Genomic DNA, 20,079 nt, shown 5'->3' on the forward strand with positions numbered 1-20,079 from the left:
TTCCTATAGACCTCCTTAAATCTATGTATTTGGAATCAAATTAGAGAAATATTTCAGCCATTATTTAAAAAAAATTTATTTTACTGCCCCTTTCTTACTCTTTTAATCTTTTTATGGTTCAGTTACCTGTATGTTAGTCTATTTGCTATTATCCAACATATCACTAAGGCTCCATTCACTTTGTAATACCCCTCAGTCTCCCTGTTCTTCAAATTGGGTGTCTATTGATCTCTTTTAAAATTTATGGACTCTTTCTTTTGACAGCTCTAATCTGTTATTAAGACCATTCAGTGAACTTTTCATTAAATCTCAGTTTCCAAATTTCTATTTCTTAATAGTTTTCCTTAGTTGGCTAAGATTTCCTATATCATCAATATGGCATTTTCCTTTAAGTCCCTGAAGCATATTTATAAGAGTGACTTTAAAGTGTTTATCTGTTAAATATGATATATAGGACTTCTTGGAGTTGATTTCTACTGCATGTTTTTCCTCATTATGGGTCATATGTTACTGTTTCTTGGCACGTCTGGCAAATTTTAAAACCCAATACAGGATACTGTAGTTGATACACTGCAAAGAGTCTGGATTCTGTTATGTTCTTTTGAGGAGCAATACTTTTTATTCTAGTATGTAATTTAGTTAATAGTTGACCTCCTTGTACTTCTGTAAGCTTGAATTTATCCTTTGTTAGGCTAATCTGAAAGCTCAGGGTATTTCCCAGACCTCTCTATCTTGGTAAGACTCATCTTCCAAATTCAACCTTCCTTGCAGACTTTCTTGGAACTTTAAGTTTTGTTGGTCTGGGTCTACAGTAGGCTTTATTATAGTTCATGATCCCTATTCTTAAAACCTAGCTTTCTGTTACTTCAGCAAGATGCCAGAAGTTTTAACAAGCATTTTGCCACTCTGGACTGGACTGGAACTCCAAATTCCTCAGCACTGCTCTACCTTTAGTATCACAATTCCACTTTCATCCCTGTAGTGCTTAATCTCTGGTAAACCCTGGGTACTCTCATCCAATGAATGTGCAGCCTAGTCCTCAGTTAAGAATTCATGAACATCTGACCCCCAACTTCTTTTCAGTATACTGTTTATATATGTTACTTCCCAGGTTTACTCAGAGCATTTACAACTATAGAATCAAGGGACCTCAGAAGGTCACTTAAAGAACTATTTTAAATGATAGGGATCTTAGAGACTTAAGAAACCCTTTCATTTCAGAATAAGAAAACTGCAAACCTAAGAAGTTAAGTGCAGACTGGATCTTCAATTCTGAATATCTTGCTTTGCAAATATTCAGCTTCACTAATTTCAAAGTGTTTCCATTACTTTACCTCATTTGATCCTCACAACAATATCATGAGGTGGGTCTAAATATTATTATACTTATTTTATATGTAAGCAAACTGGCTTAAATGTAAACACATTCTTTGCTGCAGGGAGCATCTTTGATGCTTATAATACTCATACATGGATCTTCTGATAGGAAAATCTTATGATTAAATGGATGGATTACTACCATCTACATCCAAAGCTCGATGGAAGTTTTACCCATTTACAGAATGAGTAATTACCTAAAAGGCACCTTCTGAAGGTACTGTAAAGAAAGGTCCTGAAAAAACACCCTCATACTGGTATATTGTTTAACAGATTTTCTCAAAATGGGTATTGCAATTAGGTTAAGGCTTACCTACCTGCAACAGTTAGTCCTTTAACTGATGCATTATATTTAACAGAAGGGACCAGAATTGACCCCACACCTCCAGTAGAGGAGAAAATGAAAAGAAGTAGGAAAATAATCTTACTCCTTTCTCCTTTGGGAGAAAGAAGATGACCTATATTCTTTTTTAATTTTTTTAAGATTTTTATTTATTTATTTTAGAGAGAGAGAATGAGAGATAGAGAGCACGAGAGGGAAGAGGGTCAGAGGGAAAAGCAGACTCCCTGCTGAGCAGGGAGCCCGATGCGGCACTTGATCCCGGGATTCCAGGATCATGACCTGAGCTGAAGGCAGTCACTTAACCAACTGAGCCACCCAGGCGCCCTGACCTATATTCTTAACTTCATCCTTGCACACAAACCATATATATTAATGGGGCAGAGAAAGCACTGTAAATGCTGAAAAAGAAAGGTACTCTGGGGGCCCTTATCTGAAAAGCTCAATGCTTTACTTGCTACTTTAGAGATTATTCCAGCCATTTGAGGCTCTTTACATGAAAGATTATTAAGATGATTAAGAAGCATGATTTTTTGAAGAATATGGTTTCTTCTATTTGGAAGAAGATGTGGCTTTAAATACCTAAAAAGTGGATTAAGGTTTTAAGGGAGGAGAAAGGCATGGGATATTTGGGGTTATTTGTAATTGATTCCAATTCAGGTCACAAGAAAATAAAAAGATTTGAAAAAAACATTTATCATACACATGCCTTATCTTGTGAAAAGCTGAGCATCGTGGTCAAAGTTCAGGAGCAGAAAGAGGTAGAAAATTCTAACAATTACTATATTTAACTAAGCCATTTCTTCCACTGTTCTATAATAACTTGGAGCCTCAAGTAAACTATCAGTCTAATGAGGAAAGATGCTAGGAACAGTTAAGATTATACATCCTGTAAGGTGGATACATAAGTGAGCTGGAGATAAGGGTAGAAAAAAGGGGGTAGAATTAAGGAGTTAATCAAGACTAGAGAGGAAGACCCAAAGTTCCAAGGGATAGTTGATTATAGACACAAACTCTGCTTTATCATTTTAACAAGGACCAGTCCCAGCACTGTTACTTGTTTATAGTTACACTATACAGCATACTTTTTCTTTTTCAAGTACAGGAAATTTTTATATTAATTTATGTGATTTCTTACAGAATATTTAAATTTCAGTATTTCAAGTCAATGTGAAAAATGCTTCCAACTTCACAAGTCCTTTACCATATGTCCACTGCCTCCAATAAAGGCATTTGATGGAGGTATAAATAAATGTGGCTTTGCAAAAAGTATACATGTTCTTATGTAACTTAGAAAACACTTCAATTTGTTACTAGGGTATAACTGTTCCTATGATACATTTGCATAACTTTTCAACTTTGTGGTTAATTTGGAAGATTGTCATAAATCCCCCAATTGGGATTTCTTTTAATGCCAGCAACTTTACAATAAATTTGAAAATGAAACAGGATATCAGAAGATAAAATAATTTAAAATACAAACTCTCAGGCATGTGGGTGGCTCGGTCAGTTCACCATCTGCCTTCGTCTCAGGTTGTAATCCCAGGACCCTGAGATCCATCCCAGCATTGGGCTCCCTGCTCAGCCAAGAGCCTACTTCTCCCTCTCCCTTTGCCCCTCCCCCCAATTGTGCTTGCTCTCTCTCGTGTTTTCTCTCTCTCAAATAAATAAATCTTAAAAAAAATACAGACTCATTTTATTCAAAGAGTAATAGATTGACACCTAACCTATACTATCCCCAAATAGCCTGAACTTTTTCAAGTAACCATTTTCAAAAGCTTTCTTAAATCTATTTTTCTCCCTTAAAAGATTCTTTAAATGTCAGAATTCAGATTATATTATTAGACTCTTCTTAGGTACATATGAAAACTTACTTTCTGTTGTGGGAAGTTAGAACTTTCTTTAGCCAAAAGGCATCTCAAGAGTATATAATTTAGCCCACAGAGGTTTGAATTTCTCTGCCAACTTTACTAATGGAAAACTACTTATCAAACAGCTCTGGAATCTCAAAGAAATAAAAGAGCTCTTCTACCCCCTCCCCAAACAAACCTGTTCTCAGGGTAGTCAAATTCATAGTTTCATAAAAATTTTTATTAAACACGGAAAATGAGTCTTTTTTTCATAGTGCCAACATAGGGTGAGACGGCAGTAGGAGTGTGAATGCAAGGCACTGGAGAATGAACCAGTTCATCTAGAAACCATACTACTCAAACTCATGACCTGAACTGATACTTAAAATTTATTATGATTACTACAATTGTTATTTTATTATTTTGTCCCCTTCTCCAATTCAATCTTTTCTTTCTTAGGGAAAGAGACTAACATAAAAGTGGAATAAAAAAATAATGGCTAACAAAACCACAGCATAAGGAAAAGAAGAACCAACATGGGATCTGCCAATAAAAATGTTCCGTCAAGGCTGGCTAACCAATTCAAATGTTTCTACTGACTCACTAGCATGCTACCAAGTGAACAGTTTCACATGTCTTCAAACTCAGGGCCACCATTTGTTTGTAACAGATGCTCAGAAATTACAATCATAAATGCTAGGGTTGGAGAAGAATGATTAGGTCATTCCTTTTGGTCTGACATGGTCAGGATTACTGCAGAAAACTACACTATTCTGGTGCTTTGCTAAAAAATTTCTATGTTTTTTAGATCTATAGGTCAGCTCTGCCTTTTCCTCAGAAGAGACTTTTCTTATTCTAGATTCTGAGTCACACATATACATGTTTCAGTCTCTTTCTTGCACACTGCATTCCTCTCATGTTTCTTCTACATTTCCAGTTCTGGGGTTATAATGAACAACTCCTTTTACTTATTCAATTATCCATAATTAAACAATGTAAACATTTAAAATATGGTGGGTCCTGCCATGAAACAATGAAACAATTTCATGAAAATTCTATGAAGCCAGAACAATTATTATTGCTATTCTAAAAATGAGCAGACTGAGGCAGAGAAAGGTTAAAGAACTTACTTAAGTCATAGATCTGGTAAGTTCAGATTCAGGCTCTTTTATACTAGGAAGTATGTTCTTACTAGTTGCCGTAAGTAATTAGAGGCAGATATCATGTAGAATTAGGTGGAGGGAGTAAACTCCTTACAAATTAACAAAAGAATGAAGTAAATTCTGAGCAAAATTGTAGAAACTGAGACACTCCCAACTGAGGACAGATGATTAGCAGAACTTGCTCAACCATATGGAGAGGAGTCCAGAATATAGCAGAAGAAAGGCTATTCTCTTGCTCAGCTTCACAGTGAAAAGGAATTGAAAGCTCACTGTATTAGAACCCACAATATGTCATTCATAGTGTTTTGTATGTATTTACGCTTAGGTTATAGTCTTCAACTGAGGTTTTATGAATCATTACTTTTTATTTGTATGCCATATACTGGAAATCCTCATTTAAAAAAAATACGGAATTCAATTCACTATTCTAAGAGGAAACAACAGAATACCTGTTGCTTCACAGACTTGGCAGCACAATGCCGGTTGACCTACAGGGCAGTGCAAACAGAGCGGGCCAGTTAAAGAACCACCACACTCTCAACAGAATATCTGGATAGAGGATTATGTCTAAAGTGCTGAGATAACTTATTAAAAGGAAGGTATTAAATGACCATTTTACTAAGATATGAAACTGAAAGACAGCAACAAGGGGAAATTTAAGTGGAAATTAAAGCAAGGACTACTTTTAAAATGTTACGCTGGGAACACCATATCAAAAACAAATGATGTACTATATGTTGGCTAACTGAACATAATAAAAAAAAAATAGACCAAAACAACAACAACAACAACAACAAGAACTTTATGTTGGTAAATCCGCACGATACAAACTCGTGAAAAATCTAAGAACATCATGGTGCCTCAGAATATATTCTGAGCGACTGAAGAAGGTGATTTAAGAGACAGGTCATCTATCAGAGCCAGGTTTTAGAACTTTATTTCCAGAACTTTCATTTAATGTTTGTTTTACTAAATTTCTATACTACTTAAAAATTTCTCTACATACTTTATTCATTTATTCCATGCCTTATTGTGTGAGTGCTTGATGTTACCAAAAATAGTTTTGCTCATCATAGTAGTTTTCAGAAATGTAATCTCTGACCAGTTTGGAAAGGGAAGTCCACAATAGAGTGTAGCACTGTGGTACCGAAAAAGGAAAAAAAAAAATTACACACAACTCCCTTTTCATGGCTTGAAGTGAAGCATTCCTTTAAAACTTCTTCCATATATTTTCAAAGTCCTGATGATAAAAGAAAATTCCCACACAAATACACAGCTATTTTGCTATAAGCAGGTATCTGTACTTAGTAGGAAAGATCTGACAGGTAAAAATCAAGAAACTGGTGCATGGAGCAAACAAAACAAAACTTTTCTACTGTTACTTTAGTGAGGCCTGTTTCTGCTTCAGAACATCACATGAGATACTTTGTTTTCCACAACATTATATCCATCCTTCTTCCATTTTCTTAAATCCTTTGGGCTCTGATTTAATTTGCTTCTCAACTCTACCCCCTACCATGTTTTAGGAATGGTTCCCAGACCTCTTTCATTCAAATAATTTTACGCTTTATTATTCAAAAGATACCTCTACTATTCCATCTCCAAAATATCAAGCTTTAAATTTCAACTACCAGTGACAAAAAACTTGTTTTACACTAACTGGTCCCGAAGCAGCATATTAACAAACTTTATCCTCTTGATGATAGTCAGAACACTAACCTCTCCCTATTCTCCAGGTGTACAAATTTATTTCTGGCTTCAAGTACTCATCACTTCCAAGGGTAGATCATCTGTAATGCTTTCATAAAAGATTAGAATCTTTTAACTTTGCACTGTGGCCTAATAACCTATACATATATGCAGGTGACACCCCAACAACTGCTTCCTCAACTCTTAGGTTGCTGTCAGGATATTGTATGTGCCATGAAAACCCACACCAAGGTATCATGGCAAGATCCTCTTCTGGTCTGTAATTTGGGTATTTAACATTTATTGACAGTTCAAAGCAGCAGAAAAGAAGAGGTGATGTTCACTCGGCATCAGGGAAATCCAAATCAAAACCTCAATGAGATATCACCTCACACCAATCAGAATGGCTAAAATTAACAAGTCAGGAAACAACAGATGTTGGCGGGGATGCGGAGAAAGGGGAACCCTCCTACACTGTTGGTGGGAATGCAAGCTGGTGCAACCCCTCTGGAAAACAGTATGGAGGCTCCCCAAAAAGTTGAAAATAGAGCTACCATACGATCCAGCAATTGCACTACTGAGTATTTACCCCAAAGATACAAATGTAGGGACCCAAAGGGGTACGTGCACCGCAATGTTTATAGCAGCAATGTCCACAATAGCCAAACTGTGGAAAGAGCCAAGATGTCCATCGACAGATGAATGGATAAAGAAGATGTGGTATATATACACAACGGAATACTATGCAGCCATCAAAAGGAATGACATCTTGCCATTTGCAACGACGTGGATGGAACTGGAGGGTGTTATGCCAAGTGAAATAAGTCAATCAGAGAAAGACATGTATCATATGACCTCACTGATATGAGGGATTCTTAATCTCAGGAAACAAACTGAGGGTTGCTGGAGTAGGGGTGGGGTGGGAGGGATGCGGTGGCTGGGAGTTAGACACTGGGGAGGGTATGTGCTATGGTGAGCGCTGTGAATTGTGCAAGACTGTTGGATCACAGATCTGTGCTTCTGAAACAAATAATGCAATATATGTTAAGAAAAAAAAAGAAGAAGAAGATAACAGGAGGGGAAAAATGAAGGGGGTAAATCTGAGGGGGAGATGAACCATGAGAGATGATGGACTCTGAAAAACAAACTGAGGGTTCTAGAGGGGAGAGGGGTGGGGAGATGGGTTAGCCTGGTGATGGGTATTAAAGAGGGCACATTCTGTGTGGAGCACTGGGTGTTATGCACAAACAATGAATCATGGAACACTATATCAAAAACTAATGATGTAATGTATGGTGATTAACATAACAATAACAATAAAAATAAATAAATAAAATCTTTTAAAAAGAAAACACAAAACTTAAAAAAAAAAAAAGAAGAGGTGATGTTAGCCTAAAGTACTTGCTGAGCTGAGAAGTCTGTTTATTTTAGGTCAGGGAGACTCAGTATTTATGCAGAGAAGAAGAAACTAATAGAAAGTGAGCACAGATGATGTGAGAGAAAACTAACAGATGAAGACTGCAGAGGAGGGGAAGTGTGCTTAAAATCTGCGATAGAGATCAGAAGCTAGCCTTATGATGGAGAGAGTATCTTTTCTGAAACAGAAGAAAAGACAACAAAAATACAGACAACTGCTGAGGTAAAGAAGGTCGCTAAGCTATCCCAGGATAAATCTGTCTTCATAAAACCTAGAAGCAGGGCAATTATGAAGGGGTGAGGGTTGGGCATAGTGCCACAATGAAGAAAAAGAAGCATCTATTATGGACTAGCAGACATGACATGTCTTACAACAAATTATCTCAGGAAGTCACAAGACGTGGGACTAGTAGGAAAATGATGTACGGCAAGGTTCTACTAAAATTGACAATTTTGTAAAAACTGACTGGAAAGTGTAGCAAAACATTAATGGTTAAATATGGGGGCTATGTATATACGGGCTCATTATACTATTTTCTCTACTTTTGCATATCTTTGGAAGTGTTTATAATAAAAAAAATGTTTTTAAAAAAGTACCTGGCTATCATAGGACCTCAAGACCAACAGCCATGTTCCTCAGTAAGCTCAGCAACATGGCTAAACTTTCCATAAGATTTCAGAAATTTCAGAGATGCAACTGGATAAGGTTATATACACATACATACACACACACACACACACACACACACACACACACACACACATTCTCTCTCTCTCTCGGACTTTAAAATTCAATGAAGAGGCAAAAATAATTCTATTTGACCAGAATTTGTTCCAAATTTGTTCTAGAGAAATACAAGTTTGCATTAAAATGAAGTTAAATGTGTTAGCGGTAATAAATTGGGCCAGATGATAAAAGCAATGAGAAAAAGGTTTTCTACTGAAAAATAAGATTATAAACACTTACTTCATCTCCAGAACTTCCTCTAAGTGTTTCCTTCTTTCTGCACGAAGATTGGTCAAATGAGTTTCCTTTTCTGCCAGAGACTGTTGAGTAGAGGACAGCTTTGCTTTCATGGACTCCAGTTCCTGCTTCACTTTCTCCATGGCCATCAGTAATTCCTCCACCTATGATAAGTATGGAAAAGAAAAACTGAGCATTTTGATCAATTAAAGACAGAGGAGCTAAGCAACGGGCAATTCCTGGGTCCACAAGATTAAAAACACACGCATATAGCAAAAACCCTGTACTCTTGCTGATTCAAACAAATATATCAAGACAATATACCAAATAAATAAATCTCTGGTCTTCCCTCCACTATAATTCTTCTCAAGTTACCTCAAAAAGAACTTCATTTTCTTTTTGATAAACATAACTGCATCAGTTCAATAAGTCACACTTTGCCATAGTCAGTCCCTTTTAGAGAATTTATTTGGAAATGGCCCACAAATGTCCATGGAAATCACAATATAACACAGATAAAAATATAAGGAACAAAATCATAGTAAATTTCTCTTGAAGGATTTTAGGAAATAAAAGACATAAACTTGACTAACAACACTCAGTATAAACAAAGTAAGTCATTTTTATTCATCCAAAGATTTTTCTGTTTACACCGCTAAAAATAATTTCTTTTGGAGAAAACAGCTAGAATTCAATCAGACAGCTTCTTGCTCTAAAGTAGAGTTTTCTCAAGGAAGGCAGGAAGAAAAAAGAAAAACACATGACCACATAGAGAGGAGAGAGAATGCTTTAAAAAAAGACTTGAAAAAAGTCCTGAGGGAAAGAAGACAAAACTCTACAACACAAGGAACTAAGAAAACACAGTATGTACTTCATCAGTCATTTCCACTCACTCTGGGTGGTGTCCAAATCAGAATTACTTAAATAAACATGTTCATTTTAATTCCGAAGCAAGATATATGTTGGCAAAAATGTGTTAATACCAAAACCAATCTGAATCAGGTAATCAACCAGCCAACTGCACCAATCACAAGAGTTTATACTGGCTGCTGCTTGCCAAGAAATAATTTTGATGACAAGCCTTTTCAGAGGAAGAGGTGGGGGAATTGCCATTCATTGACTTCTACATAAAACCAATTTCTGTGATACTAAAACTGAGAACAGTTTAGAGACAAAACTGCAATATAACAAATCAGAGTTGTTAACAGACCCCAGGATGTTAGCGACTCAGACCTAACCAAAGTTTCCATGTTGATTGGTAACAGCTGCTAAACACTGATAATAAACAGATACATTTAGTGTTTTGGCACCTGAATCATCTTACTTTGTGTATCTTTTCAGAAGTGATCAAGTTAATGTTCTCAGCTAATAGCTGTGAGAACACTGCTGTGAGAATATATATTATTATGCAGCTCTTCTTGGATATGTATCCACATATTTACAAGCTTTATGTTAACATGTATCACTATCTACCCTTTGAAAACTGCAAATAAGGACGACTCCATTTTAATAAGTTTAATTCATGTAAAATCTTATTTAAACTGAACTGAAATGAGTTATAGAACATACCGAGTTATGTTCTTATAACACAAAATCAATGGACAGCACCATTTACAGAAGCTCTAATAAAGTGTGGGATATTTCCATCTTTGATGAACTTATCTTAAACAAATAAAAAAATCTCCCTCCCAACCTGTCTTTCACTACCCCAAGCAAGGTATGGTATCAGTTTCTTATATAACTTAGATATATTACATATACATAAGCAAGCTTGTATAAACAACTTATTCCTCTTTTCTATATTAAAAAAAGGAAGCTCACTTTATATATACCCTTATGCATCTAAAATTTTTGGTAAATGTTTACAGAAATACAACGTAGAGAAAAAAAACACAAATGTTAAATGTGCAACCTGAAGAATTTTCTCTAAGTTGGACACACCTGTGTAAAGAGAACACAGACCAATGAACAAAACATTAACAGTCCCCCAGAAACACATCTGAAAACCTCTTCCCAGATGAAGAGTAACCATTATTCCAGCATTTTAGGTTAGTTTTGCCTACTTAACTTTCTACAAATGGAATTACATAGTATTTAATTTTAAGTAAAGATTTTCTTCTTTTTTTTTTAAGATTTTATTTATTTGACAGAGAGAGACACAGCGAGAGAGGGAACACAAGCAGGGGGAGTGGGAGAGGGAGAAGCAGGCTTCCCGCTGAGCAGGGAGCCCGATGCGGGGCTCGATCCCAGGACCCTGGAATCATGACCTGAGCCGAAGGCAGACGCTTAACGACTGAGCCACCCAGGTGCCCCCTAAGTACAGATTTTCTTCACTCAGTGTTATGTCTGTGAGATCCATCCATGTTACTGGGTATAATTACAGTTCTGTAATTCTCTTAACTGTATGGAATTCCACTGTGTGAAAATAGCAAAATTTACTGAAGGCACTTTTGATAAAAAGAATTTAAAAAAATTTTTTTTCCAGTTTTACTGAGAAATAACTGACATACATCACTGTGTAATTTTAAAGTGTACAGCATAATGGTTAGATTTACATATATTGTGAAATGATTACCATGATAGGGTCAGCTAACATCCATTCTCTCATACAAATACAATAAAAAGAATGAAGAAAAAACCAACTGCCTCCTTTTCATGGCAAATCTTAGGATTTGCTCTCTTAATAACATTCCTATATATCACAGAGCACTGTTAGTTACAGTCATCATGCTGTGCACATTATATCCCTACTACTTATCTTATAGGAAGTTTGTACTTTTTGACCACCTTTCTCCAAGTCCTATTTGACCTACTCCCTACCTCTGGTAACAAGACTGATCGCTTTTTCTATGAGTTTGTATTTATTTTGTTTTGTTTTAGATTCCACATATAAGATCATACAGTATTTGTCTTTCTCTAACTTACTTTACATTTAGATCTACAATATAGATGCAACTGAATAAATACAGTGTAATGGTCAAAATTCATTTTTATCAATACGGGTATTCAACTAACTCAGCAGTATAAATAGTAAGAAGAACTTTAATAGCCACAGTAAGAAGGCACTTTTGGTCTACTTGGCAAAAGATCAGAAATTATTTATTTTTTTAAACATTTATTTATTTATTTTTAGAGGGAGGGGAAGAGAGAGAGAGCATGCACAAAGAGGGGAGACGCAGAGGGAGCAGAGCATGGAGCCCGATGCAGGGCTTGATCTCACGACCCTGAGATCATGGCCTGAGCCAAAACCAAGAGCCGGATACTCAACCAAGCCACCCAGGCGCCCCAAGATCACAAATTATTTAAAGACTACTTACAAATTATAGGAAAGATAATTTCACAATGCTTCATATTGTACATAAACACCCTTAAATTTCATAAATAAGCAATGTGAAATACAGATATATTAAAAAGGAATACACATATATTCCAGAACCAAGAACAATACACACATCTATAAAGTCACTATCCAGAGCTTTATAAGTGAAATTATCCAACTGTATGCCCAAAGTCCCCCATGATAGGTCATCACCATTTTAAATTTGTTACTTAATCCCTTCCATTTCTTTGTTTTTGCCTTTGATATATTTATTCCAAAATGGTTCAGTTTATGAACATTGTATAAATGGAATCTTCTGACTTTCTTATTTCATCCAACATTATGTTTTTTCATGTATATAAAAAAAGGGGGCCTACCCTTATATATATATTCCAGAACCAAAAGGAAAACATACCCTACATACTTACCATTTTAGGAGTTAAAAGCAATGAGGGCCAACAACTTTAAGCACCACAACACCCAGATTATAGTTTCCCACCAAACTGAAAGAGCTCCTTAAAAACACAGCTGATTCCAGATTTGGGGGAAGAAATGTATGAAAGATGAACGTTGCACAACTTTTTCCAGAAAGCAAGAGAAATGCGAATCATGGCAAACAGGGATCATGACACAGAAACCCTGATAACAAAACCAGAAAAATATATCACAAGCAAGAAAAACAAAGGAAATTACACAAGAATATTCCTTCTGAATACAGAGGCAAAAAAAAAAATACCAAAAAGTCAAACCCAGGAAGATAAAAAAATTGAGATTTATCCTAAGAATTCAAGGTTGGTTTAACACATAAAAATAAATGTAATAAACCATATCAGTAGAATATAGGCCAAAAAACCCCACATGATCATCTAAGTAGATGCAGAAAAGCATTTAACAATTTCCAACAACCTTTCATGATAGAAACAGTCAAGAAAATAGGGAAAAAGAAAAACTATCTCAACCTGATAAAGGGCACTTATGAAAAACTCACAGCTAATATAAACTTCAATGATTAAAGACGGAATGCTTTTCCTCTAGGAACAGCACCAAGAACAAGACTAGAATGTCCTTTCTCACCGTATCTATTTAATACTGTACTAGAAGTGATAGCCAGGAAAATTAGGATACACAGATAATTAAAAGGCACCCACACTGAAAAGGAAGACAAAGTTTTCTCTAGTTGAAAATGACATGACCTTATATAGTGAAAAACACCAAGAATCCACTAAAATAAATTATAATCAACAAGTATACAAAGGTTGCAGAATACAAGATCAATATACAGAAATCAATTGTCTGTCCATACACGAGCAATGAACGTTCTGAAATGAAATTAAAAACAATTCCATTTAAAATAGCACCAAAAAGAAGGAAATAGCTAGGTATAAATTTAACTTAAAAATGCATAACATATATACTGGAAATTATAAGATTATTGAAAGAAATTGAAGAAAATTTAAATAAATGGCAAAACTTATGACTTTAGATATAACTGTCATTTTATAGGAAGCATGAAGATAAGAGGAGCCATGTAAATAGCACCATTAAAAAATAATCCACTGAATCCAAAATGTGGGACACTTGTATTGGGCACGTGACTCAAATTTGTTTATTTCTCAACTCTCAGTTCTTTTCCATTGATCTCTTTTTCTATCCTTATGCCAACACTACCCTGAAGTTTTGTAGTAAGTTTTGAAGTCAAGAAGTATGAGATTTTCAACTTTATTATTTTCTTTCAAGATAACTTTTCTTATTCTGGCTCCCCTCTCATTTTCATATCAATTTTAGGATCAGCTTGTCAATTCCTACAAAAAAAAGACAGCTAGGGTCTTTATATGGATTACACTGAACCTGTGGATCACTTTGGGGATACTGTCATCTTAACAATATTAAAGACTTTTGATCTGTGAACATGATGTTTGACCCATGTCAAGCAAGTCTATCTGTTGCCCTATTTCCAATAGCATTTGCTCACTTCATGTCTGTGACATTGTTAATTCTCCCAATATTGCAAACTTTTTCATTTTTATTGTATTTGTTCTAGTGATATATGACTAGTGATTTTTGATTTTACTACTCTAATTCTTTTGGGGGCACCATAAACTGCACCCATATAAGATAGCAAACTTATTTGCCAAATGTAGTATGTGCTCTGCTCCACCAACTGGCTGTTCCCCTGTCACTCTCTCTCTCCTTGGGCCGTTCTATTCCCTGAGATACAACAGTCCTGAAATTAGGTCAATTAATAATGCTACAATGGTATCTAAATGTTCAAGTGAAAGAGAGTCGTATATCTCTCACTTTAAATCAAAAGCTAGAAATGATTAAACTTAGTGAGGAAGACAGGTACAAAGTTGACAGAGGCTGTACCAAACAGCCAAACTGTGAATGCAAAGGAAAAGTTCTTGAAGGAAATTAAAAGTGCTATTCCAGTGAACACACAAACGATAAGAAAGCTAAACAACCTTATTACTCATATGGAGAACGTTTTACTAACCCTCCATTCTATGGAATGACCAAACCAGCCACAACATTCCTCAAGGCAAGGCCTAATCCAGAGCAAGGCCAAACTCTCTTCAATTCTGTGAAGGCAAGGAGAGGTGAGGAAGCTGCAGAAGAAAAGTCTGAAGCTTAGCAGAGGTTGGTTCATGAAGTTTAAGGGAAGAAGTCATCTCCGTAACATAAAAGTACAAGATGAAGCAGCAAGTGCTGATGCAGAAACTGCAACAAGTTATCCAGAAGATCTAGCTAAGATCATTAATGAAGGTGGCCACACTAAACAAGAGATTTTCAATGTAGATGAAATAGCTTTCTACTGGAAGAAGACATCTTAAGACTTTCATAGCGAGAGAGGAGAGGACAATGCTTGTCTTCAAAATATACGTGGATTCTCTTGTTAGGGGCTAACACAGCTAATGACTGTAAGTTGAAGCCAATGCTCATTTACCATCCTGAAAATCCTAAGGTCCTTTAGAATCATGCTAAGTCTACTTTACCTGTGCTCTATAAATGTAACAACAAAGCCTAGATAACAGCACATCTATTTACAACATAGTCTATTAAATATTTTAAGTCCACTGTTGAGACCTACTGCTCAGAAAAAAAAGATTACTTTCGAAATATGATTGTTCACTGACAATTCACCTGTTCACTGGAAGAGCTCTGATGGAGATGTACAGTAAGATTATTGTTTTCATGCCTAACACAACATTCATTCTGTAGCCCATGGAGCAAGAAGAAGTCATTTCAGATTTTAAGTCTTATTATTTAAGAAACACATTTAAGAAAGGCTACAGCTGCCAGAGACAGGGATTCCTCTGATAGATCTGGGCCAAGTAAACTAAAAACCTTCTGGAAAAAATTCACCATTCTAGATGCCAGTAAGAACATTTGTGATTCATGGGAAGAGGTAAAAATATCGACCTGAACAGGAGTTTGGAAGAAGTTGGTTCTAAGGAGGGCATGTATTGCATGGAGCACTGGGTGTTATACGAAAACAATTAATCATGGAACACTATGTCAAAAACTAATGATGTACTGTATAGTGACTAACATAACATAATAAAATTAAATTAAAAAAAAGAAAATGGTTTCTTGAGATGGAATCTACTCCTCCTGAAGATGCCGTGAAGACAGCTGAAATGACAACAAAGGATTTAGAATATTATGTAAACTTATTGGATAAAGCAGTAACAGATTTGAGAAGATTGACTCCAACTCCGAAAGAAGTTCTACTGTGGATACAATGCTATCAAACAGCATCACATGCTACAGAGAAATTGTGAAAGAAACAGTTGATGTGGCAAACTTCATTTTTTTCTTTTTTTTTTAAGATTTTATTTATTCATTTGAGAGAGAGAGAGAGAGAGCAAGCATGAGTGGGGGATGGGGGACAGAGAAAGAGTGAAGAAGATTCCCCACTGAGCCAGGAGCCCAACATAGGGCTAGACCCCAGGACCCTGGGATCATGACCTGAGCCGAAGGCAGATGCTTAACTGAATGAGCCACCCAGGCGCCCCCATTGTTCTGGTATTTGAAGAAATTCCAACAGGTAGTGGGCATGGAGAGCAGACCTCAAAAAGCCCTGAGCATCCCCACCAACTCTGGTCTAGTTATCATCACACCCCAAGAGGAGCTGCAGCTGCCTAAACCAGCCCCATCACTGTCACTGCAACCATGAGCAGTGAAGTGGAGACCTTCCAGTCACCCAACCCCAGCCCCTGTCCTAGCACTGCTGACACCAAGCCTGACCCCACATTTGGGGGTGGTGGCCTCACATTAGGGTGCTTGCCAGCAAGTATAAGAAGATTTGGGGAACAGCAGAATGGTTCAGTGTGAGATACAGATATGGTTTCATATCTGTATTTCAGCAGTAATACACCAAGGAAGATGTATTTGTACACGTGTCAAAAAGAGGAATAACTCCAAGAAGTACCTTCACAGTGTGGGAGATGGAGGGACTGTGGAGTATGATGTTGTTGGAAGGGGAAAGGGTGAGGAGGTAGCAAATGGTATAGGTGCTGGTGGAGCTCCAGTACAAGGCAGTAAATATGCAGCAGACCATAACCATGGTAGGCACTATCAATGGCACATGGGTCCTCCATGCCATTACTAGCAGAACTGCAAAATAGTGAGAGTGAGGAAACGAATGAGGGATTAGGCACTGTTTCCAAGGCCAGACCCAACAGCTCCGGACCTACTGCAGGCAACAATTCCCATCTTACTACATGTGGAGACCCTGGGAGCATCAACCATAGTCTTCCAACCCGCTTGGGCAGGGAGAAGTGCTGGAAGGTGCTGACTACCAGAATTCAGGAGGACAAGGTAGACCAGTGAGACAGAATATGTATCAGGGTCACAGACAACAATTCTGCAGGGGCCTCCTTACCAGAGACCGCACAGAGAAGACAGCAATAAAGAAGTTTAGGAAAATCAAAGGAGATGGGACCCAAGGTAAGCAGCCACCTCAACCGAGGTACTTCCACAAGTTCAATTACTGACACACGTGTCTGGAAAACCCCAAACAACAAAGTGGCACAGAGACAAGAGCAGCTGATCCACCAGCAAAGAATTCATCTGCCCCAACCCCCCAACTTCTGACTAGGGCAGGGCTGAGTAAATACTGGTTTACCAATTCTCTACCATCATCTGGTTTAGTCATCCAATAAGAAGAAATGAGTATGATATTCCAGGAATAAGAAATTAACAAAAGACTGGAGCTGAAGATCTTAAGTGCTTGTTTTTTGCCCATTAACCAAATAATTAGAACGATCTGCATTATCTATGGAGCATAGGGTTTTTATTATTTTTGCCTAAAGACATCTCTTTTTAGTAATGACAAAAAAGGTTTTTTATAAAGCCGGGTTTTTTGTAATACACCTTTAACGGTTTTCAAATTGTTTCATATCTGGTCAAGATGAGATTTTTAAAAGCCTCATTTTTATTTGTAATAAAAATTTACAACTTGATTTTTTCAAAAAACTCAACAAACGGCAAGCACCTCTTACTAAAGGTCCTAAATGCTTGTCAAAAAAAAAAAACAAAACAAAAACTCCCAAAGAAACAAAAACAGAGAAATTGCTACAGCCACCTTCAGCAACCACCACCCAGATCAGTCACAGCCATCAACACTGAAGTAAGAACCTTCACCAGCAAAAATATTACAACTTGCTGTAAGCGCGGATGCTAGTTAGCATTTTCAGCAATAAAGTATTTTTTAATTAAGGCATGTACATTGTTTTTTTAGACAATACTATTGCACACCTAATAAACTACAATATAGTGTAAACATAACTTTTATATATATATACTGGGAAACCAAAAAATTCATTTGACTCACTTTATTGCCATATACGCTTTATTGTAGTGGTCTGGAACTAAACTGGCAATGTCTCCAAGGCATGCCTCTATATGCATGCATACGCAAACACACACATATACACACACACTGTATTCAATATATATCCTATTAGTTTTGTTTCTCTGGGGAAGCCTAACCAATAAATAAATAAATAATATTGTTAAATTAATATAATTAGTTATATTAATATAACATAACATCATATAGCAATTACACTAACATATAAAATACATTACATATATTATATATTAAAATGTATATTTTATAATAAATTATACACAATATATAATGTGTAACATATATTAGAAGATTTATATATATAAGTAACTGGCTCATGTGATTATGGAATCTGACAAGTGCCAAGATTTGCAAACTGAATGGGCAAGCTTGAGACCCAAGAGAGGCAACTGTGAAGTTCTGGTCCAAAGACTTGCAGACTGAAGATTCAAGACTCAGTGTTTCAATTAGGGTCCAAAAGCAGGCAAAAGCCAACATCCCAGTTCAAACACAACCAGGCAGGATTTACTCTTAGGGGAGGGGAATCAACTGATTGGATAGTACAGGATGAGGGCCACTCACATTACAGAGGGCAATCTGATTTACTCAAGTGTATCAATTTAAATGTTAATTTCATCCAAAACACCCTCACAAAAACACCTGAAATTAAAGTTTGACTAAATATCTGGGTACCCAGTGGCCCAAGCAAGTTGACACATAAAATTAACCATCACAACTTGTGTTATTTTGTGGTTGCTATACAATACCTGACTGAGAAGTTACCCAAGAGTGTTAAGTATTGTTTGACATCTAGTCTTTAAACTACCTGGAATTGCTTTTTTGTGTATGGTGTGAGGTAGGGAACCAATCTCATTTTTCCCCATAGGGACATCCAATGTCTCAGCCCAATGTGGGGCTCAATCCCAGGACCCTGGGATCCTGACCTGAGCTGTAGGAACTTAACCAACTGAGCCACCCAGGTGTCCCAGTTCAGTCGTTTTAAGTATCCAGCTCTTGATCTCAGCTCAGGGCTTGATCTCAAGGTCATGACTTCAGGCCCTGTGTTGAGCTCCATGCTGGGCATGGAGCCTACTTAAAAAAATAAAAAATAAAAAGGGTGGAGAAGTTGGTTGGCTATTAGACTCTCCATTTTGGGCTGCCATGGACCTTTTTTCTTCCAAGATGTTCAAGTTTAACAGCTTATCAAGTATTTCTATTTTAATTCCCTGTCTATTCACCTCCTGAGATTTCCTTACTTTCTTTCCAACGTATGATACATATTTTATCAAACATCTTCAATTGTTTCTGTGGAAGTTATTTTCCCAGCATCTAGTCTGTTATGTTTACAGACATGTTTTAACTTTCATTCCATACTTCTACTTACAGAATTCTGCTTGTTAGTAAAATGTAATTTTCTTAGATTGTTTCATTTTCCCATCCATTTTAGTGCCAGACCCTCAAGGTATTCCTACGTCAGATTATACATACAACCAAGTAAGTTTTAAAGCATTTTTGTATTTAAGGCTAGAAATGGTACCACACGCCAGGATTTCCAAATAATTATCTCATTTGTGCTTGGGCTCCAGCCAGGGAAACAGTTTCAAGGTTAAACTGAAATACTCTGTTACTTTTCCACAACCCCAGAGAACACATCCAACTATCTCCATTTGGATATCTGTTCCATTACATGCCTACCGCACAGCAGTTATACAGTTTTAGGTATAGTCACTGAGAGTTGAAGGTAATGAAAGCTGAGTAGAAGAAATGAAGAGATATATACCACACTAAACAATGAAGAAATTCTCCATCATTTAAAAATGTGCTCCAGGTCACAGTATGATCTTCAAAAACATATGTTTCAAGACACAAAAAAAGCCCAGGCCAGAGTTGGGATTCAAGTATGCAACTTAACTGCCTCCAGTAACATATTAAGAGAAAGCACAGGGCTTGATAGTGTGCAGTGCCAGCACGACCAGATGGTTTGCTTAAATCACAAGCTAATAAACTTTTACTCAGAATAAGAAGAAACAAATTATGACTTTACCACAGTCCCATTTTCCTTAAGAAAGCAAAACAATTAGGTGCTTCAGGTGCTGGCAAAGACTGC

The 20,079-nt window shown here is 36.6% G+C and overlaps 1 protein-coding gene across 3 annotated transcripts in view; it reads right to left on the bottom strand.

The window, feature by feature from the left end:
* The window catches only part of ERC1 (ELKS/RAB6-interacting/CAST family member 1), a 563,373-nt gene that overhangs the window by 256,269 nt on the left and 287,025 nt on the right, over positions 1-20,079 (bottom strand). For all 3 annotated transcript variants that reach the window (XM_088025858.1, XM_088025859.1, XM_028121160.2), the window contains one exon: positions 8,803-8,963. In XM_088025858.1, coding sequence (XP_087881984.1) covers positions 8,803-8,963 — 161 coding nt within the window. The remainder of the gene's footprint in view (positions 1-8,802; positions 8,964-20,079) is intronic.

Source organism: Eumetopias jubatus, unplaced genomic scaffold, assembly GCF_037043125.1.
Source record: "Eumetopias jubatus isolate StellerSeaLion01/CBP00866 unplaced genomic scaffold, mEumJub1_p1.0 scaffold_8, whole genome shotgun sequence".
NCBI lineage: Eukaryota > Metazoa > Chordata > Mammalia > Carnivora > Otariidae > Eumetopias > Eumetopias jubatus.